The following is a 21,597-nucleotide window of genomic DNA, read 5'->3' on the forward strand; positions in this document are numbered from 1 at the left end:
CTCCCATCTCAGCCCTAGACAAAAAAGAAAAGTGGGAGTTATGCTGAACTCGATATGATTATTCACCGGCAACAGTGGGACCTTTAAACTATCGACAGCCAATCGCGTCGCTCGCTGGAGGAAAACGCCCCCGATGCCGAATCACGTTGTTCTATGGGGGTGTTGCATGGGCGGGTCTTGTACATTTGACACACACCCTCACGTCAGAAAGAACGTATAGGGCAGGGGGGGGGGCTTTCAAATGATGGAATACATATTAAACCAATGCGAGCCAGTTGAATTTAAATGAGGCTACCGCCCCTTTGCTCGTCCTTTTTTTTTCTTTACCTATTTTATTGACGGTGACAGCTGTTAATGTTGCCCTAGCAAGTGATTGTGAAGTCTTGGTATATTGGAAAGGTAAGTAGTGACATGCATATTTCCACATTGGTCATTTTGTTCACGTCTTTACGGAATACGTCTGTGTGCAATGTCGCCTATGCCTTTTCCGCTACACGGCTGCAACTGGAGCGGTCTGTTGTCACGTTCGCATTTTGTAGCCAACTAGACTTCAAGTGGGAGATTCGTGTACATATTTGATGCAATTGATTCACTCCAAGGCAAAGAGCAGTATTTAATAATAAAGGCGTGTAGTTTGTTTTGTTCATAACCGGCTCCGGGACATATACACACGACTAGCACTTCACTCTGAAGGACACATCCAAGAGAGAAGATGTGAACACTGTTTCCTGGGTGTGTGTGTGTGTGTGTGTGAACAGTCACGTATCTGAGGGGCTCTTGTGGCTGTTGTTGACTTTTCATTGTTTGACCCTGAATCAATCCAAACTGTTTATCTGATATATATTTTTTTATCTCCTCATGTCCTTTCAATTATTTCCACAGAAATACCAGACATGTCCTACTACTAACTAGGGTTAGTACTAATAGCTTTACATGGATGTTACGTAAGAAAAAGTGACTTAATTTGGACAGGAGAGCTACTGTCATCATGACTAGGTATTCAGAAAGTTAAAAAAGGACACGCACATACAGACAAACACGCACACACTTCCTCCCTTTCTTTGCCTCCTTTCACCTTTGCTTCTATTGTTTCCCAACCCTGGCTGTGGTCAGTATTGCAACATATATCCTGCATAGAGATATAATCTCAAGTTATGAATTTATTTAGGAGATAGAGGTGGGGTAGTATGTGGGTGTTATAAAGGAACTCCTGTAAGATTATATCATAGTTGCTTTATGTCTCTCCATCCTTTCTTGACTTGGATAATTGAACTGATCAGTTCAATTTGGTAACAAAGTACTTTTATCTGACAGTGCCAGTATTTCCACAGCATTACCACAATACTTCCAACATATGTTCACAATACTTCCACAGTATTTCCCAGTATTTGTCAGTATGAGGCTGAGCACACTGCTGAGGCCCACTGACTATTGAACGAGAGGAATCCGCTCGTGGTATTGATGTGCTTGTGTGGTCATGTGCTTTTTTAGGGGAGTGCATTGTGCCACCTCCAGCTTGTTGTGTAAGGTTGACATGGCATTGGGCACACACACACACACACACACACACACACACACACACACACACACACACACACACACACACACACACACACACACACACACACACACACACACACACACACACACACACACTAATCAGACTATTAGGTCGTTGCTGGTTCATCAGGTTGTTTCTTACTTATTGTGAAATATCCAGCTTCATATCAAACTAAACCAAACCACAGTGTTTAGTAGGGTATTTATTATTGTAACCCTCTCTATTGCTGTATATTGGAGTTGTAAGGTATTGAGATTTTGACATAAGCTATAACCCCACTGCCTTTGTCTGCCATTAGGCTGCTTGGCTGGTTGAGAGACTCATTATAAACCATGTGCTAGAAGCACAGTGGGGAAGATTGTCCACATTGTCCACAAGCAAGCTCATAGCAATGTTGTTCGTAAATGTGCTGAGAAAAGGGTGATGTGTGATGGAGTGGTTAGAGCAATGTCTCCGGTCTTTATATGTCAGGCTTGTACTTGGATTCTCTCCAGGTGAGCCAGAGGAAACCCAAACACGTGCACTTTGGTAGCAGGACGCTGCCTCAATAGGGTAATTTATGTTCAGCCAGCCTCCCCTATACAGCCTGTCCCTGTCCCTATGTAAATACAACGATATAAATAAAAGGAAATGTAGAAGAGGCGTTTTTTTTTCCTCTAAGGACATTTAGCTTTTCATAACGTAACCATGCACTGAACTGAATGCTTCACCAGGCTGCGGTCTCTTGTTTTACCAGCATGCCTCTGGCTCGCAGCCTGTCGGTGACCTCCCTGTCGGGCCTGGAGGACTGGGACGAGGAGTTTGACTTGGAGGATGCCATCCTCTTTGAGATCGCCTGGGAGGTGGCTAACAAAGGTACTCCAGCGGGGGAAGGCTGCCCTGTTTTGCCCCTGCCCTCCATTTCACACCCTAGCAGATCGGTGCTCTTGAAAGGATGAAATGGGATAACGTATGAGGTGCGTTGGAAGGGTGATTAACCAGCCACACCCCCTGTTGTTGGCCGTGAAGGTGATCTCATGGCCCAAGGAAATCCTACAGGAAAATGACACTAATGTAATGTATTAAAAAAACAACAGGAGAACATATGGAGTTCCTTGTGTGGGATTTGCCACGGACCAAAGGGTTAGTAGGTGTGCATGTGTACCACCCCAGCTGAAAAGTACTGCGTTTGATTCATCTGGGCTACCTGTAGTTATCATTGAAGAAGATGCCCTAACCCTAGCTGCTATTGGTGTGTGTGTGTGTGTGTGTGTGCGTGTGCGTGTGCGTGTGTGTGTGTGTGCGTGTGCACGGGTGCAGTTGGGGGGATCTACACTGTGATCCAGACCAAGGCGCGGCTGACCGCGGAGGAGTGGGGGGAGAACTACTTCCTGGTGGGTCCGTACGTGGAGAGCAACGTGCGCACCCAGGTGGAGCTCATCGAGCCCACCAACCCCGTCCTCAAACGCACCATCGACAAGATGAACGCCAGCGGCTGTAAGGTAGCGTTGTGCATGCACGCGGGGGCGACGGCACGCACACATACTGAATATACACAGAATATTGGAGCGACATCCTGCGTTAAATACTGTACTGTAGAGGGTCACCAGGTACTATTTAGCAGAGGCCCTTATCCATGCGACTTCAGATACATGAATTCATCAGGTCTTACATTGGTGTCTCTGGCAGGTTTTGATGTCCATGTATCTATCTCGCTGTGTGTGTGTGTGTGTGTGTGTGTGTGTGTGTGTGTGTGTGTGTGTGTGTGTGTGTGTGTGTGTGTGTGTGTGTGTGTGTGTGTGTGTGTGTGTGTGTGTGTGTGTGTGTGTGTGTGTGTGTGTGTGTGTGCCCTGTAGCATTCTCCTATTAAAGGTTAAAGGCTGTATCTCTCGTTACTCTCTCGTTACTCTCTTTCTCTCTCTCATACACGTACAGTGTGTGTGTGTGTGTGTGTGTGTGTGTGTGTGTGTGTGTGTGTGTGTGTGTGTGTGTGTGTGTGTGTGTGTGTGTGTGTGTGTGTGTGTGTGTGTGTGTGTGTGTGTGTGTGTGTGTGTGGGGCTCCTTGCATAGTGAGAAGGCCTGTCTATGTTGGGGGGTGTGCTGCCTGTGTCACTTTGTGAGCGAGGACACTGTGGGAGTATGGGTCATGGCCATGGCTCGTGGTCGGGATGCTATTTTAAAGCGACATTTCAGATTTATTTTAAACCGGGAGACCTTTCAGTCCTTCCTACACAGCGGTTGTTAGACAAAATTCAGAAGAAATGTCATTGTAGCAGATTAAATGGTTATATTTTGTGGTATGATCTGTGTACATTATCATCGAACGGTCTTTAAAATGTTGCTATGGTTCTTTGTCAGTTTAAAGTGTGTTCTCATGTTGTTAAGTACATCAAATTGCTATCTGTTCGTTTACCAAATGCTACATACCACAGATCATCCAGAACTTTGGTAATGGATCTTACTTTAGTACTTTAGTAAATCAAATGAGTGAAAATGTGGTTGGTTTGTTTGTTTGAGTTGCTAATTCCCCCCCCCCCAGGTGTACTTTGGCCGCTGGCTGATCGAGGGTAGCCCCTACGTGGTCCTCATCGACGTGGCGTTCACGGCGTGGTCCCTAGACCGCTGGAAGAGCGAGCTGTGGGAGAGCTTCTCCATCGGCGTGCCGTGGTTCGACCGCGAGGCCAACGACGCCGTCCTTTTCGGCTTCCTCACTGCCTGGCTCCTGGGAGAGGTCAGGGGTCAACCGTATTGTAACAGGTCAAACAAAGAACACACTGGTCTGTAGACTGTCAGTGTTGTGATGTGACACTCAGAGTGGAACATCTTGAGCGTATCTTCGGTCTGACTGTTAAAAGGTATGCTCTTGCTAAATCTGTGTTACCACCAGGTGGAGGATTTGAGAGTAAAAATAAATAGTGTATGTGTTCTTTCCCCTCGTTGACCCATCACCCCCGCCCCTCCCCCCGCCCTTCCTCCCTCTACGTCTCCAGTATGCGGCCCAGTGTGAGGACCCCCCCCACATCCTGGCCCACTTCCACGAGTGGCTGGCGGGCCTGGGGCTGATGCTGTGCCGTCGAAGGCAGCTCCCCGTGGCCACCATCTTCACCACCCACGCCACCCTGCTGGGCCGCTACCTGTGCGCTGGCAAAGTGGACTTCTACAACAACCTAGCCGAGGTCTGTGTGCAGGGTTTTCGTGTGCGTGTCAATCATGTGTTGCCTGCTTCTGGCCCTTGAATCCCCGCCCACTTTTTTTTACAAATGTTCTGTGATTCAGGGTCTGCTGTTGGTGTCTCAGCAGGAATTATTACTGAGATAATCAGAGCAACAGAAAACAGTCTGACACCCAACACGATTCCTGACGTGAACTAGTTCGGATTCTGCCTCTAAAGTATCATTAAACTCTATGGATTCTGCCATTGAAGCCGTTTTGAAAAAAAGTTATTGCTTTGTTTATCAACAACAGAGAGCAACGTCGATCAACAAATATTTATCCACCTCCATGATTGGTTTAGGTGGAAGCAACCCCTTGCTCTTCAGACTCGGTTATGTAGTGAACTACAACTCAAGATGATAATCTGGCTTACTCATGCGGGTCTTTAGATGTTGGTAGGTCATCCATACATTTTTATATCATCCATCCATCTATCAATCATCGATCTATATACCCATCAATCGAGCCATTATCCAACCATCTATCAATCATCCATCTGTCTCTCAATCCATCATCATAGCCGTCATCCATCCATTGATTCTCTCTCGCTCTCGCTCTCTCGCTCTCTCTCTCTCTTTTACACACAGTTCAACGTGGACAAGGAGGCGGGCGACCGACAGATCTACCACCGCTACTGTCTGGAGCGATCGGCGGCGCGCTGCGCGCACGTCTTCACCACCGTGTCCCAGATCACCGCCATCGAGGCCGAGTTCCTCCTGAAGAGGAAACCAGGTGAGACGGAGACGCCAGCCAATCGGTGACCAGGACTCCACCGCCACACTAGTTTAACTAACTAGGGTTGAACAAGATGCAAATATGAAAACAAAAAGGTGTTCATTTAACATCGGGGCCCAATGGATTTAAAAAGAAAGATATTATGAAAGGACACACAGATAATGGTAGTTATGTTTTTCTTCAATTAAATGGATAATTTTTTTTTTTTTTTCAGTCCATATATTTTATAACCTTCCCAATGGTTGACTTCTGAAATGCAGCTGATATATACGTTCCCCCTCTCCCTCTCCCCCTCCCTTCCCCCAAACCCAGACATCATCACTCCCAACGGTCTGAACGTGAAGAAGTTCTCGGCCATGCATGAGTTCCAGAACCTCCACGCAAAAAGCAAGAGTCGCATCCAGGAGTTCATCAGAGGACACTTCTACGGGTCTGTGATTCCTCTCTACTTGATACTTAATAGTAGAACAATAATCTACATGGAGTGGGTGAAACATTTGTGGGTTCTGTTGAACCCCTTGTTTATTTACTTTGCTGTCATGTCTGTTAGGCACCTTGACTTCAACCTGGACAAGTGTGTGTTTCTCTTCATCGCTGGACGATATGAATTCTCCAACAAGGGAGCGGACATTTTCTTAGAGGCCTTGGCTAGACTCAACTACCTGCTGAGGGTGAGTTCTGCTGTGCGTGCGTGCGTGCGTGCGTGCGTGCGTGCGTGTGTGGAGGATAAAACTCACCTACATGGTAGGGATGTGAATAACTCAAATTTTTCATGGTTGAATAATCAGTGGGTGGTATGAACGAATAATCGATTATTCGATGTGTGCCGACATTCACAAAGGCAGCCATGGATCATCGGCAAGAAATCACTCAATATCTTAAACGCAAAAAAACAAACTTTAACAGTGATCAGTGTTTGTGTTGTATGCATATATATTAATATTTATGCTTGTGTATTGTGTATATTGTTTTTCTGTACATGATTAACTATTAGTGCTACAGAACCAACATTAGTTCCGTCCGTTAATTCTTGTTTATTTGAATGGGGAAAAAATGTTAACGGTCCAAATGTTAAAAATCGACTTTGACCCTCGGGAACGAATAATCGAATAATCGAATATTCGGACCCATCCCTACTACATGGCGGCCCCTCCTGCTCTGCTCGGGACAGGTGAACCACAGCGACGTGACGGTCGTGGCCTTCTTCATCATGCCTGCCAGGACCAATAACTTCAACGTGGAGACGCTGAAGGGCCAGGCGGTCAGGAAGCAGCTCTGGTGAGATGAGGGGACGGCTTCTCAGAGTTGTGTTTCTTTTCATTTCGTTTTTAGGTGTCATTTCCAACGCGCTTGTGCGAATTACGTTTTGTGAAAACAAATATGCCTGTAAGGTCACAGTGGCATGCCGCTAATAGAAGATATGCTGAACTACTGCATTGGCTCAAAAGACATGAATGAATGAAGCATTACCATAGTTAGCCAAAGCAAAAATATAAAATGACAAACTCAATATTGAACAAAAAAGGAATGCTTGGACACTTTCATTATCGACCAGCTTCACATGTGTAATCCCACACTAACAAGTTCTCCCCTCAACAGGGATACAGCGCAGACGGTAAAGGAACGATTTGGCAAAAAACTTTACGAGTCCCTGCTAGTGTAAGTTCAGTGTGTGCAGACCTTTTGAACTACACGATAATTCGTTTTCGATTATAATGTATATGACATAATGTAAATATTTTGTAATTATATTCAACATATAATATAATTATATACTATGAAATTAGGTTTTCTCATATTAAAGGGGTAGTTCAGGATTTTGGACATCGGGTCTCATTTCCAAGTGAGCCAGTGTGTTGTTTATCATTGGAGACCATTGGAGTTTTCAATACTTTTCATTCAGTCCTTCTAGTTGCAGAAATCGCTGGTGCTAGGCTGGCGCAAGTCGAGGGGAACTGCTAGCCTACCAATAAAAACAGTTTTACCCACTCCCGAGGCAAACCAATTATAATGCCCGACTATCGATGTAATTGTCTGTGTTGATAGAATAGTGTGAGAAATAAACTTACCCTTGCATTGCATTTAGTTTATAATCCCTGTAGTTGGAAGCAAGCTACGGCAGCGGCGGACTGATATTACCTGGAGTGCGCTTCTCTGTTTACCTTCTGCTGTTGTGAATTGGTTGCTACACCCGAGCAAAGTGAAATTCCGCTGCTGCTGAGAAAGTAGTCCCCCAAAATGTAATGTGATCATTGCGATACAAAGATAGTTTTATTTCTAATATTATTCTATCAACACAGACATTTACATCGATAGTCTGGCATTATAATTGGTTTGCCTCGGGTGTACTTTGGAGTGGGTAAAACAGTTTTTATTGGCAGGCTAGCAGTTCCCCTCGAGTTGCGCTAGCCTAGCACCAGCAATTTCTGCAACTAGAAGGACTGAATGAAAAGTGTTGAAAACGGTCTCCAATGATAAACAACACACTGGCTCACTCGGAAATGAGACCCGATGTCCAACATCCTGAACTACCCCCTTTTAAAGATGACATTTTCTCGACTCAAACCTACCGCCTATCTCTACCCTGGGTGTGCGGCAATTGCCTTTCATAAAATAACGTATATATATTGACGATAAAGCCCTTTTTACATAAACACGTTTACGCAATGCTTAGTGGGCAGCTACCAGACGTGTCCAAGATGCTGGACAAGGAGGACTTCACCATGATGAAGCGAGCCATCTTCTCCACCCAGCGGCAGTGCCAGCCGCCCATCTGCACCCACAACATGCTTGAGGACAGCAGCGACCCCATCCTCAACTGCATCCGCCGCATCGGCCTCTTCAACTGCTCCGCCGACCGCGTCAAGGCACGTCCACGCCTCAGCCGGCACGACTCACACAGCAGCAGTTGTTTTTCGACGTATTCTTTCAATAAAGTGAACGTGTGCATGTAGGCATTTCTTCAAGAGAAATGCAAGTAGCCTATAGTCGCTATAGGAGCAACTGACAGCTGATCCAAACGATGAACTTATTTTTATGTATTTGATCAAATGTATTATTTAAATGTATATCTGTTATCGTAGGTCATTTTCCATCCAGAGTTCCTGTCCTCTACCTCTCCCCTCCTGCCTATGGACTATGAGGAGTTTGTGAGGGGCTGCCACCTTGGCGTGTTTCCCTCCTACTATGAACCCTGGGGGTACACTCCGGGTACGTCTAGCCGCCTGCTGGTTTATTCCATTTTAAAAGCTTTATTGCCATGGTGAATTTTAACACACAAAGACGTACTAGTGAGCACATGCTGGCAGGCAGGGGTTGGACAGTGACTTAGGATACAGGTCATTAAGGAGCACACAGGGGTTAGACAGTGAACACAGAAACAGGTTGTTTTACATTCATGTTTTTTGGTCTTCATTGAGAAGACGCTTTTATCCAAAGCAACCAAGGTTGCTTTTTAATGCTAGCCTGGAAATCCAGACCCACATCTAGAGAGCTGTAGGGTCTGGCAACGAGTTATGAAAATGGCCCAACTCGAGGGGCAGAACCAAGCATGCATTTGAAAATATCACTGCACGCAATTGGATAACACTACGACCAATCAGAAGAATACAAGGGGTGACGTATCCAGACCAGCGGAGCTAACCAATAGATAAGACTCTTGCCGTATCCGATCGGTAAAACAGCAATGCTTTTGGCCCGCCTATACACCCATGTGATTGGTTAATGTTCTGGGCCAGGGCGATCGGGGAGTGAGTGTATTGCTCGTTCCCAGAGTGACTCGCTGAGCAAATTCAGTGCTCTCACACAATCAAACACAACTACAGAAAGCTATAGTGCTATAGGGTTAGTATAGTTTCAAAGGTACAGAAGAAGAATATACTGTATAAAAATCTCATAGAACATATATATCAACATATTTTATTTGCTTCTATTTTGAAATAAATATTTTTATCTTCCTCCTCTGCCGGCAGCGGAGTGCACAGTGATGGGTATTCCGTCTATCTCCACCAACCTGTCCGGCTTTGGCTGCTTCATGGAGGAACACATCGCAGACCCTTCTGCGTACGGTAAGAAAATCTTAACACATTCATCGTGATCTTCAACTGCCACTTAATGTTCGTTTTTTTCGAAAAACCTTTCAATTTCTATTTTTTTTTTTTTTCCCGCTAGGGATTTACATTCTGGACCGGCGGTTTCGGGGCGTGGACGAGTCGTGCAACCAGCTCACTTCCTTCCTGTTCCAGTTCTGCAAGCAGAGCCGGCGCCAGCGCATCATCCAGAGGAACCGCACCGAGCGCCTCAGCGACCTGTTGGACTGGAGATACCTGGGCAGGGTGAGGGCGCCCGGAGCCGGCGGGAACGGGCCAACAGTACCCTGACCCATACATCCCAGTCCCATATGTACTTCAAACTAAATCGAAATTGGTGTGTTCGCACATTTGCGACCAAATCAAAGCGCTGCGTTGGGAATAGTTGAACGTTATATGAAAGCATCATGTGAATGATTTGGTTTGTTGTCCTCTAGGCCAAGTCTCCCCCCACCATGACTCGCAAGAAAAACTACCTCAAAAATCGCAGTGACTGCATATGCAAACACACTTAATTCGATTTTGTTAAATGAAGGTTTATTGTGGCTTTTAGTGTTCGCTTAAAATACACAGTATTAAAACTTTGCACCTACCTGTGGTCACAAGTGGTACTACACATGTGGAGCGGTGAGAAATGGCGCATTTCAACCGCAGGGTGCGGGCCGGTTCAGTCTGCAAAGGTGCGGCACGGGTCGCGTTTCCACCGCCAAAAGTGGGCGTGACCCGGACTGAGCCGTATTGAGCCGTACTCGTCTCACAGTACTACTCCGTTGAGGTACGGAGACGCCTGAAAGGGTCCCGGCAAGTTTGAGCTACACACGCCGTCCGTTGATTGGTCGACAGAATCACTTCCGTGCGACAGGGGGATAACAAACAAACACAGTACCCGCGAGGTATTTCTGGACAACGGCGAAAGCTTTGTTTATTGAAGAAAATGTTGCGCAAAAGTTTGCCGTCCTTCTTGGACGGCCTACATAGTTGCTTGCTCTTTGTTCATTGTGCTCGTTCTTCTTTTTCCTTGGATATATTAGCAGGCTACACTGTGTCGGGCTGCTATGAGATCACGATGCTTACGTAGCTGCCGTGGCTGTCGCCGTCCGGCTTAAACCCCGCCCTACCATAAGGGTACTGGCGGCGGTGGAAACGCGCGCCGTAACTGAGCTGGGCTATACCGCACCCTCACTATACTGGGATGAGGCGTTCTGGGGCCGACGCGTATCCGCCGGTGGAAATGCGCCATAAATGTGACCTGGTACTAAAAACTAGAGTGTAGGGACAGCACCCCCCTTTAGATGGCCATTGTCGTTGTAATAGTTTGTTCTGATTGGCCTAAAAAATGATGATGTGTCAGAGATTTATCAAAGTTGTATCTACTACTGTTACCAGTGTGCAACTGCCAAAACAATTGTATGTTGAGGTGAGTTTAGGTGTTTTTTCTTATGGTTATATATTATATTGGTTAATTTCCATGTTAAATATTTGAATTTAAATTGCAGGTTAACCAATGCAGATTAAAAATGAATCATAACAAAATGAATAGTGATGACTGCCAGTGATTGTATATTCTGTCCTCTGTCTTGGACCAGTATTATATAGCAGCGCGGCATATGGCGCTGGCCAAGGCCTTCCCTGACACCTACATGTACGAAGCTCAAGACCCTACCTCGGTACGTACTTCATTTGCTTAACTTTGCTTTCAATGGGCTTTATTTGGTCGATTTAAAAAAAAAAATAATTTCTTCTCCTTCACCTTCTCCTTCTCATCCTCCTCTTCAGTCATCTGGGTTCCGGTACCCTCGCCCTGCATCTGTGCCCCCCTCCCCATCCCTCTCCCGCCACTCCTCGCCTCACCACAGCGACGACGAAGATGAGCGCTACGACGAGGACCTGGAGGCGGAGAAGGACCGGGTGAACATCCGCCAACCCTTCGTAGCTAAAGCCAAAGCTGGCGACGGGATTCCGAGCGAGAGCAACTGATATGATAATGATACTGATATGAACTGATACACACACACACACACACACACACACACACACACACACACACACACACACACACACACACACACACACACACACACACCTCTCTCTCTCTCTCTAGGGAACCTTTTGAAAATCCTTGCTGATTGATGTCCATGTTAGGGGGGGCAGGGGTTGACATTTCAAAGGAGCATAATCATATTGGCCTCAGCCTCAATGTCTTCCCAAGTACCCAACATGCCAAAGTGGGGAAGACTTATTTTGGAATTATTGTCTGAATACGTCCATCGATCATAAATAAAGTGTTTTAGGTAGTATCAGCAGTTTAACAAATGGTTTACTACTAAGATTGATTATTTTACTGATAAAAAATAAATAGGGTATTCAGCACTAAAGCAAGACTTTTGTACACTGAATAATGAGGGGTAATTTAAAAAAATACAACAACAGAGGCCCATCTTTGGGCACAAGTGGAAGCTTTTATGACTTTCATTCAGAACTTTGCACAGCCTCAAAAGCTCCTTCCTAACATATCTACTAGCTTGAAAGGTGACTTTGTTTTACAACACTGTTTTATAACTGTACTTGCCTTTCTTGTGGTGGCAGTTGTCTTGTTTTTAATGCCTATACACACACACACACACACCACACTCTCACTATCACGTACTGCCTCAGAACCCCATGCTGTATGAACCTCTTCTACACAAGATCTCAGCACTGTGTGTTTGTTTAGTTTTTAGCCTTATGGTAACAGAGTTTCGTGATAACCACACTCATGTCCTTCTGAGCGGGTGTATAGCTGTAAGCTGGCCAGTCAGTATTTATTAATTGTGAAGAAAGACGAGGAGCGTTCCTCTGTGCAGGTAATACAGTGGTCTGGTCTAAAATGGACTGCACACGTATTTAAAAAGGTGATTTTGAATGGACTGTATCTTAACGGCGAAGGCTTAAGTGACGCTGTGGTACGTTTTTAAGTATATGTGTCATTGTCTGTTATTGAAGGAATATTGAGGGGAAAAAATGTTTTACCCAGCAGCATATGCACTCTGTTAGTGTTGTCTTTTGTTGACATATTGCACCAGATAAATACAAATAAAGTCTATATGTACACTATATGTTTACTACAAACAACAACGCTCTCTTCTCTTGTTTTGAAACGGGTTTTTAATGACGAGGGATTCAGGTTTGCAAGTTGGCAACGATAACCCACTTCGGAGTTCCACACGTATTATAAAAGATCTAGGATTTCACTTATGTGTGCACGATTACATGGAAAGTGTGGCATTAATGTGGTAGCGGATACTTCCACAGATAGATCCGCAACTTTTGATCCCTCCATCTGGGGGTGAAGACAGCCATCAGCACAAGTGCACTCGCCCACCGTGTCCTTTACAAACTAGAGAGAGAGCGCAGAGAGAGGATTTAGAAGACAAGCAAATGTTGGTCATGTGTTGGCTAAGACAAATGTTGGCTAGACATCCGAAGACTCACTCCCAACGTGTGATGTAGAAATGTTCATTTGATTGTTAACATTATGGGTGAATGGGTCTGTGTTTTTTTTCCACACCCATTTCCTATCTTAATGTGCAGCTACACAGTAGAGTGGCAATGGATTTACTTAGTTATTAGTTTTGATTCTTAAAGCTAGTGTAGGAATACATTTTAGAAGCATGTAATTCTCTTTACATCCTGTCAGCAGTCAATAAATCAATTGCACAGACAAAAGAAAGAGGAAAATCATGTGGCTCTGTGGCTGTTGCAGGCCTGCAATGTGGCCATCCAATCATTTCATTTGGTCTGAATGAAATGGTTTGATAGATGACCTGTACCTATGTAGGGATGGGATTTTTTTTTAACTTACTCTGGCTTGTTCCTCCAAATTGTCTAGCCTATTTTTTTTTACTACTGTTCTGTAGTTAAAATGTATTGTACATTGTACATGAGCAGTCATAAAAACAAGAAGCGACAGTGACACCATCGCTGCCCGCTGCCGGTAACAGCGGGCTCTCCCCAGCGCGCGTGCAGAAGCTCACCCAGTAGGCTGTGCCAGAAGGAGCTGTAGGTGGCGCTGCCCGTCACGGCTCCCAGCCGGGCGGGGTTCCTCCTCACCGTGTGGACGGAGAAGCCATGGGCGCCGCTCACCTCCACCTCCACCACGTGGTAGTCCCTCAGCCTGGCCCACACACACCCAGGAGAGGGCTGGGATTATGACTTCGGAACCATACCTTTATTTCAAATTGTTTTATTTTACAATAATCGTTCTTATTTGGGCTAATGGAGATAGTACATGGTGTACATGGTGTACATGTGAACAACCTTTCTTAGCACGGCAGCTCAATATTTTCATTGTCATTAAAAGCCACTTGAGGAATTAATGGAATTGTATTGATGAAACAAATACGATTTATTCACTAAATAAATAATACAGTTGTTTCCTAGCTCGGTAAACTGATATTCTCATCATAACATTGAATACACCAACTAATGAATAACATTACATATCCTTGCGCACTGTTCAGTTACTGCAATTGACTGAAAGTTTACTTTGAAAACTCCTCAAGTGTTTTTAGTAGGACAGTAGTGCATCCTTTTCACTGGCCAGAACCTTGGTAACCTTGGTACACAAAACACCAACACCGCCCCGCTGTAGTTGTTTGTGAACAGAGTTGTGTATTGTGTGTTGCATCAATACAGTCTGGTGTAGGGGGAAGACTCACGCTGTATCCGACACGATCTCCCCAAGAACCCCAGAAAAGCCCAGCGTTCCTGCTGCCACGGCGACCGCCGCCATGGTGTTGACGTTGTTGGGGGCCAGCGGGCACAGCTCAGCCACAGAGCCGCTGAACAAGACCCGCCTCCCCTCGCCCTCGGTCCAACCAGAGAGTGTGTCCTCTGTGAGCCTGAAGCAGGAGGGGTGTTTGGACATCCTCACGAACACACTCTGTGGAATCGTGTGCATAGGTGGAGGAGAATAGTCTAGTGGTTAGGGTTAAGGGTCCCCAATGTCTGCAGTCTGCCTGTGGACAACTCTGAGCAATATACTTAACCCCCTACTTAACCCTAACGATAGTATCTGAATTGACTGTAGGTCACTTTGGGTAAAAGAGTGCGTCATTACTGTGAGCGCCCCGCTGTCGTTGAGCCTCTGGATGTCCTGGCCTCCCCACAATGCACCACTGGGGACGTAGAGGGTGTTGCTGTGGAGGCTGGCTGCATGCCGGAGTTGCTGGTTGAGCTGGGGGTCACAGAGGGCTGAGGGAGAACCGACCTGATACAAATGAACGATGAAGTCATTAAAAAGGTTGCATTGCATGTATTTCGAATAGCATTTCGATTTATTTCTTTGCATCAGCCTACCAAGACAAACTCCTAACATGGGTAAACATAACTTGGCAATCAATTTGCCACTTTTAATTTCCCAATATAAGTCCTGGGGTTGGCCAGAGGCTTGGGTGATGCCTGATAGGATAAGTAAGTTAGGTTATTGAAACTGCCTAACTGCACTAACAAAATCTGCAAAATACAAAATCCTGTTACGCCAACTGTACTAATACTGTATTTGGATTGCTTGTTCTATGAAATGATGGTTCCTACGCCTACTGTGCACTCCGTACAATTTATATTGTCTTCTGAATATTTGTAGTTCCTCCGTTTTTTGGATAAAAGTCTTCCAAATGTCTCAATGTAAATGTACTTTCAACATGTCCAAACCAAGAAGATAGATATTTACTCATTCACACAAAGTCCAACAAGAAGTGGGGCAAAACTCACCAGAAGGTGTGCATGAGAGAGAAACTGAACACCAAAGTCCTTGACGATCTGAGGATGGCACACCTCTACGATCACCTCGCATGCCCTGCGAAAGCACACCTGTTACACATCGCAGACGTCAAAGTGTCGCCATTTCCATTCTGATGCCTTTTTGTTTGAATGCTATGAGTAGTAGAATGATATTTGTATGTTGTAAAAGCATTTTTGCCTTATTATTCATTTGTAGAGTGGATGTGTGTGCTATACCTGGTTTTAAAAGCGGATAGGTCTTCAAGTATTAGGTGATCAGGAACTGAACCCTTTAGCTTGTGAGGGTTTCTATTCCAAACAAACGCCAGAATAAGACCCAGGCCAGCTCCATCTTTTATGATCCTCTCCACTAAGTACTGCCCTACACACACACACACACACACACGCGCACACACACGCACACACACACACAAATGATCATTTCATTTGAAAGTGATCATGAAAGTGAAAGGATGGACAGGGTAGGTCATGCAGGTGTGTGTGCAAACCTAAATGTCCATATCCCACCACTCCTATCCTCAGCGTAGAAGAGCTGGTAGCCATGTCCTTCACTTCAGCAAAAAAAAAAGGAAACAGGCCAATCAGAGAACAGAATGTTGACAATCGTAACATGCAATGTTTACAGTGGTGGATTTCATGATTCGTTTGCTTGATTCAGTTTGCGTCGCTCAGTTCGTCAAGAAGAATCGTTCAGAATGGCTTGTTTGTTCGTTTGTTCAGTCGCGTTTCCGGTAGCGGTGAATCATGGAATGCACGGTTCTCAGGAATCTCGGAATTCTGAGAGCTGTCCGAGCGATGTTATGACGCTTTCAACAAAAATGGCTGCGCCCGTGAAGAGATTTATTTTCTCTGTATTTGTAACACGTTGGTCATTTTAATGTCGATTTTAAATGCTCTTACACACTTGATTACATTGCTACTTTATTCCGGTCACAAATCTATGCAGGAAATGACGTCACAAGGATATGACAGGAAATGACGTCACAAGTAAAACTCGGAAGGCTGGTGTCCGAGGCATCTGGAACACGTCGGTCAGACTCGGCTCCTCCCTCGTTCTCATTCTCAAACGAATCACGATCGTGCCATGGTGCAAACGGTCATCAATCAACACAACATTAACTAAGTTCCTTTCAGCTGAGGAGCGCTTCATGTTTGGAATCGGGGTGTTGTTGCCCGGCTGACTCTCGTGCCTCACTTAACACAGTCAGTGAACAAACAGCGACTCGCGAGTCAGCGTTAGCGACTGGTGGGTGGGTCTGGGAGTCATGTTGAGAACGAACGAGATGAACGAGACGAACGAGAGAGAACTGAAACGGGGAATCAAGTCGGTTCGTTCTTGTTAAAGAGTCGTTTATTCTAACTGATTCGTTCGCAAATGACCCATCAGTAGTTTACACTCAATATTAGGGATCGACAGATATGGACTTTTTAGGGCCAATGCTGATACCGATCTTTTTTCAGCCTTTTTTTTCAGCCTTAGCCAATGACCGATACGGACTGCCGATTTTCTTGAGCCGATATTTGGAGCCAAAACTGCTTTTGCTCCCTCAATTTACATCATAAAAATGACACAATGATGATAACAAATGTTACAAGTCTCAATTTAAAAAAGGAACATTTAGTCTGCCTGTAAATCAAGCCGGGGGATATTAAAAAAAAAAAAAAAAATCGCCAAACGCAAATATCGACCGATAATATGGGCCGGCCCATATATCGGTCTATCACTACTCAATATCAACATGTGAATTTGGTGAATCTATTTTCTTTCAAAAAGCACAAAAAAAACAAATAGTGCATTCAGTTTGTTTGTCAGGAAACATTTAAGATACAGCTGTACACTTGTAGACCGGTTTTAGCGTGTAGTCAAGGCATGCACTAGTCAAGTGCACCCTAATCTGCACGCTATTTTCAGTTTTGAAGAGTGCTGAATACAAACGCAAACGCAACTACGTAAACATACAATTAGCCAGCTAGCTTCTAATCATCCAATTGTGAACCACAATACTCGCATGCGTATCAGCTTCAACGTGCAAGTCCTTTGATCTTTAAACTTTAACCTCCACTTCGTGTCACGATGTTCAAGACGCAACCTTCTATATCGCTCATTTGTGGCTTCACTCACAGGTAGATTCGGCAGATCGAAGCGTCGTCCCTTCAACTTCTCTATCCGCCTCTGTAGAACTAATGACCACGGCCCTCACTCAAGAGAAGTGAGTGTGCGCCGTTCAAAGTTCAACTAAGGAAACATAAAGTAAACAAAAAATGATCCATTGAAACATTGTTGCAACTCTGTGTTCCAGTGTATTCCCGTTTTAATTAGGATTGCATGCGGACCTGTGCTTGTGTGTGTATTGTGCCATCAAGAAAGGACAGACATATATTGACACATATTGCCTTTGTGAACTTGCAGGTCACAAAGGCAATATGTGTCAGTATGTCAGTTGTGGGAGGAATCCAACACAGCAAGGACCTTAGACAAGTGTTCATATCATTCCCTTCAGAGACAGTGAACCTTGACCTGGCTTGTACATAACATTATTTGTGTCACCTTCCAAATGCATTGCAAATAATTGTTCTAAATGTATGTGTGTCCCTAATATGTTAATAGCCCAATAACAAACAGTAAATAAAGACATGTTTACATATGCCGTTATACATCTGTCGTTTTATATATAGATATACACACACATACACACACACACACACACACACAATTAATTTGCTATCTGCTCAGGTAAACTTCGGTCTTGGTGCGGTGGTGTCACGGCTGCGGTGGTCAAAGTGCACCGATTGGGGTGTGAAAGGACCAAGGGAGCCTAGTGAGGATCTATAGACCCCCCCAGCGGATGGGTCGGTCTGAAGTCCACAACTCTATCAGACCGCAGGAGAGAGAGAGAGAGAGGAGGGCCAGAGAGGGACAGCAGGCAAACAACGACTACGTATTACTGAGTTTAGGTTCAGCACAGCGGTCCACATCGTAACAAGACCGTAGCACAACGACGGCGGGGCCAGGTTAGACACTAAATAGCAGCTTGAGAAGATGGACATCCTGGAGACCCACGCCTACGACCGGCGACAGCGGCGAAACATGGTGAGACAACTCTCAACCCTCCTCAGCCTTACAGAGAACCTGAAGCATACGTTAAGATTTGTGTAACGATGATGGCAAGATGAGGCATTCTTATTTAAAAAAATGTAATTTATTTTATCATGAAAATCTTTTCACACATTGTCTCCTGAACGCCACAAACCATGACGCCTGTCATTTGACGTGTCCCTATAACTCTTCACCCCCTCTTCCTCCGCCTTGCTACCTTGCTCCCTCCTCTCCAGTCCTGCGCTCTGTTGCTGTCGCTCTCGCCGTTCTTCTTGGCGTCAGCCTCTTACCTCTTCCTGTGGGCCCACGACTCCTCCTCCCCGCCCTCCGTCATCATTGCGGGGTTCAAAGCGGCGCCCGTGCTCCTATTGGCCGTCGTGGTGCTCGGCTGGAACGGACCGAAGAGCCTGGCAGGCGTGGCTGGGGGCCTGCTGCTGTCGGCCGCGGGGGACTGCTGCCTGGTGTGGCCAGAGCTCTTCATCCACGGTGAGCGAGAGGGCCAGTGAGCGGAGGTCATTAGCCACGTGAGGTCATCCAGATATTCAAACCAGTGGCCTCGCAATGATTTTGTTTTGATCCACGGCTGAGCAGCAATTTCATCCGCAATTTAATTCTTCCATCGTATTATTTTACATTTTCTCAGGGGTCGTGTTTTAAAAAAAAAACTGCAAACTGCCATGCTCCCTGCCTCATCATGACCTGAAGCTCCCTCCCCAGAGCGCTGATTGCTCCTTTCATTTTGCAATTTTTTAGGAGGAGCTTTATGGCTCGAGGCCAGACTTGTCTGCAGAGAGGAATATAATGGGAACTGGGGAGATCGGGAAGGCCTCATGGGGCTAGGAGATCAAACATTTATGGTGGAGATGAGAGGCATTGTGGGGGAGAAAGACGATCCACAAGGTCCGATGCTAGAGGGGTTGTTTTGTCCTTTTTTTTTATGTTCCATTAACCCTGTTGCGTTGACAAATAATGACAAGGACAATATCGAGATGATGATAATAACAAAAGACTGAAAAGAGAGATAGGTTAGGTTAATAGGTAGAAGCTACATCTCACAAATCAGACATTAGATTAATATTTAAACTCTGGTGGGAGACAAGCTCTGATCTGGGTGAATCGAGCGTTTCTCTTTGTAGGTGGGGATATGTGCCAAACTAAGCCAGCAGTATTAAACTGTAAAAAAAAAAAAGTCTGAAATTGTAAACCAACAAAATGTGAAACAAAGCGTAACTGCACCCTGCAACTTAACAAAAGGTTATCAAAAACCTGTAACTGCAGGCTCTATGCTTTCTCTCCCCAGAAGTTGTGCTTTATCAGAGTAGAACTGCTGGATCCAAAGTAACAGTGGAATCAACAATAGAGTATTCAAATTATTGTATTGTATTGTAACTTGACACAATTGACGTGGTCACAACATGTCCTCTGTCCCGTTTGTTTCAGGGATGGGTGCGTTCGCCGCGGCGCATCTTCTGTTCTCACTGGCCTTCCTCAGCGCCCGCTACGTGCCGCGCCGCCGTTCTCCCTCACTAAGCGTCCTCCTTTACGTCGTCGTGTTCGGTCTGGGAGCTGCCTTCTACGTCTACATCTACCCGTTCCTACAAAAGGCCCCCGACTCGGCACTCCTGACCCCCGGCGTGGGCGTCTACGTGGGTCTGCTGACCCTCATGGCAAACCTGGCGCTCAGAACCAGCAAGGTTGTGACCATATTAGGGAGCGTTTCCTTCCTGGTCTCCGACAGCGTGCTGGCGCTACAGGTGTTTGAGGTGTGCGCGGCGATGGAACACGGCCACGTGGTCGTCATGGCGACGTATTACCTGGCGCAGATGCTGATCGCCATGGGCGACGTGTTGGCGGTGGAAGACCAGGACGACTTTTCAAAATGGAAGAGGTCTTAGTTTGGGGTTTGAGGACAGTCCGGATGTTCACCTCTCTATGGTTGTGGTTCAAAACACATCAGGAAAAAGCGGATCACAAATCTAAAGACTATAAAAGGAATGGTTTATGCCCTTATTCATTTCTGAGCTTATTGCTGCACTGTCCTTGACAGAGATGTCGAAATATACTGTAGGCCTATATATTTTAAATCACTGAGCCATAGTGCCTTTCTGATCGGCCCATGTTTCCAAGTGAGGAAAGTTATTTTTTTCACAGTCTGCCGTCTTATGTCAAAAAAACATATTGGCTTTTTAAAACCTTTAATGTGATTGGATTGCCATGGCGTCAACTACGACTATAAACAATAGTAAACTTATTCTAGATTAATTTGTATTGGCACTGGATCTGTAAACAAAACTTTTTTACAGTGCCTGGGTTGTTATGTTAAAAAACGTAATGAATTTAACTACTTGGGATAATGTGCAGTTGGAATGTATGACCTCACTTAATTATTAACTTTGCAATCTGCAAAGATATCCTCCATATTGCCCTTGATCTGATGTGTCATTGTTGGTCAAAGTGCGTACGTCATTATAAAGTGGAACCAGGTAGCCTCTTCACAATTCCAGGTAAGACAGACAGATCTCTAGTGGAGGAAACAATCAAGTTGAGAGGAACAGCAAAATACTGGTGCACGATGACCTTGGGGTCAGATTCAAAGGTTAAAGAGCTGCTTTCCCATCAGGTCATCCGGCCCTGACTGAGAAGACTGAAATGATGGAGCTGAGTACCAAACAACAGCAAAACACTCATTCCGATGATAACATTCCATGTTATCATTTCCATGTTATAATTTCCTTATTAAGTGTATCTTTGTGTGTGTTTGATGAGGAAAATCATTCCAGTTCCAATAATTTACCCTATTAATCTTTAAATCATCCTGAGTATCTTGCCATCTCCCTCCATCATTAGCCACCTGAGACCATCCAGACAGTCTAGTACTAAAATGTAACGATGAATAATAATGAAATAATGAAAAATGTGTTGCATTGTATGTTGCACTGACGGGTGTCTTTCACAATAAATATATCCACGTATAATGTGCCTCACACTGGCAATGCAGTTTGGATGTGCATGCCTGTTTTCAACTTAATTGAAGAGAGCGATATAACTATGTCCTGCCATCCACATTGTTATGTGAACAAAGGCACAAACTAAAAATACGTATGAACAAAGTTTGGGCTTATGTATGGAATCGTGCACTGCTC

At 45.1% G+C, this 21,597-nt stretch overlaps 3 protein-coding genes across 5 annotated transcripts; 2 read left to right on the forward strand and 1 right to left on the reverse strand.

Moving 5' to 3' along the window:
- The first annotated feature begins 253 nt into the window (after nt 1–253).
- gys1 (glycogen synthase 1 (muscle)) lies at nt 254–11,671 on the forward strand. Of its 2 annotated transcripts, XM_084488111.1 has the most exons (17): nt 356–399; nt 2,056–2,113; nt 2,298–2,416; nt 2,861–3,042; nt 4,080–4,271; nt 4,531–4,716; nt 5,341–5,485; nt 5,801–5,918; nt 6,039–6,159; nt 6,660–6,766; nt 7,088–7,147; nt 8,163–8,355; nt 8,572–8,698; nt 9,460–9,555; nt 9,659–9,822; nt 11,163–11,243; nt 11,353–11,671. In XM_084488111.1, the coding sequence occupies exons 3-17, from the start codon at nt 2,299–2,301 to the stop codon at nt 11,551–11,553; spliced, it is 2,091 nt and encodes a 696-aa protein (XP_084344237.1). In that variant the 5' UTR covers nt 356–399; nt 2,056–2,113; nt 2,298; the 3' UTR covers nt 11,554–11,671. The 2 variants fall into 2 exon arrangements, with proteins under 2 accessions (XP_084344236.1, XP_084344237.1); XM_084488110.1 differs by lacking the exon at nt 2,056–2,113 and having other exon boundaries at nt 254–399.
- Nucleotides 11,580–17,573, reverse strand: aspdh (aspartate dehydrogenase domain containing). Of its 2 annotated transcripts, none has more exons than XM_084488113.1 (8): nt 17,480–17,573; nt 15,846–15,908; nt 15,574–15,718; nt 15,328–15,412; nt 14,675–14,824; nt 14,274–14,497; nt 13,590–13,729; nt 11,580–12,952 (listed from the first exon to the last, which is right to left on the reverse strand). In XM_084488113.1, the coding sequence occupies exons 2-8, from the start codon at nt 15,898–15,900 to the stop codon at nt 12,915–12,917; spliced, it is 837 nt and encodes a 278-aa protein (XP_084344239.1). In that variant the 5' UTR covers nt 15,901–15,908; nt 17,480–17,573; the 3' UTR covers nt 11,580–12,914. The 2 variants fall into 2 exon arrangements, with proteins under 2 accessions (XP_084344239.1, XP_084344240.1); XM_084488114.1 differs by having other exon boundaries at nt 15,846–15,903; nt 17,480–17,546.
- A 679-nt stretch (nt 17,574–18,252) lies between these two features.
- Nucleotides 18,253–20,583, forward strand: tmem86b (transmembrane protein 86B). Its single transcript, XM_084474107.1, has 3 exons — nt 18,253–18,448; nt 18,691–18,940; nt 19,895–20,583. The coding sequence occupies exons 1-3, from the start codon at nt 18,398–18,400 to the stop codon at nt 20,347–20,349; spliced, it is 756 nt and encodes a 251-aa protein (XP_084330233.1). The 5' UTR covers nt 18,253–18,397; the 3' UTR covers nt 20,350–20,583.
- The last annotated feature ends 1,014 nt before the right edge of the window (nt 20,584–21,597 follow it).

This window comes from Micromesistius poutassou, assembly GCF_964030765.1.
Source record: "Micromesistius poutassou genome assembly, chromosome: 1".
Classification (NCBI taxonomy): Eukaryota; Metazoa; Chordata; class Actinopteri; order Gadiformes; family Gadidae; genus Micromesistius; species Micromesistius poutassou.

Coding starts and splice junctions, on each gene's coding strand:
- tmem86b (XM_084474107.1), top strand. CDS start 18,398: ATGGACATCCTGGAGACCCACGCCTACGACCGGCGACAGCGGCGAAAC. Junction 18,449..18,690: donor GGCGACAGCGGCGAAACATG/GTGAGACAACTC, acceptor CCTCCTCTCCAG/TCCTGCGCTCTGTTGCTGTC. Junction 18,941..19,894: donor GCCAGAGCTCTTCATCCACG/GTGAGCGAGAGG, acceptor CGTTTGTTTCAG/GGATGGGTGCGTTCGCCGCG.
- aspdh (XM_084488113.1), bottom strand. CDS start 15,900: ATGGCTACCAGCTCTTCTACGCTGAGGATAGGAGTGGTGGGATATGGA. Junction 15,413..15,573: donor CTATCCGCTTTTAAAACCAG/GTATAGCACACA, acceptor GTGCTTTCGCAG/GGCATGCGAGGTGATCGTAG. Junction 13,730..14,273: donor GAGATCGTGTCGGATACAGC/GTGAGTCTTCCC, acceptor TGTGTGGGCCAG/GCTGAGGGACTACCACGTGG.
- gys1 (XM_084488110.1), top strand. CDS start 2,299: ATGCCTCTGGCTCGCAGCCTGTCGGTGACCTCCCTGTCGGGCCTGGAG. Junction 6,160..6,659: donor GACTCAACTACCTGCTGAGG/GTGAGTTCTGCT, acceptor TGCTCGGGACAG/GTGAACCACAGCGACGTGAC. Junction 11,244..11,352: donor AAGCTCAAGACCCTACCTCG/GTACGTACTTCA, acceptor CCTCCTCTTCAG/TCATCTGGGTTCCGGTACCC.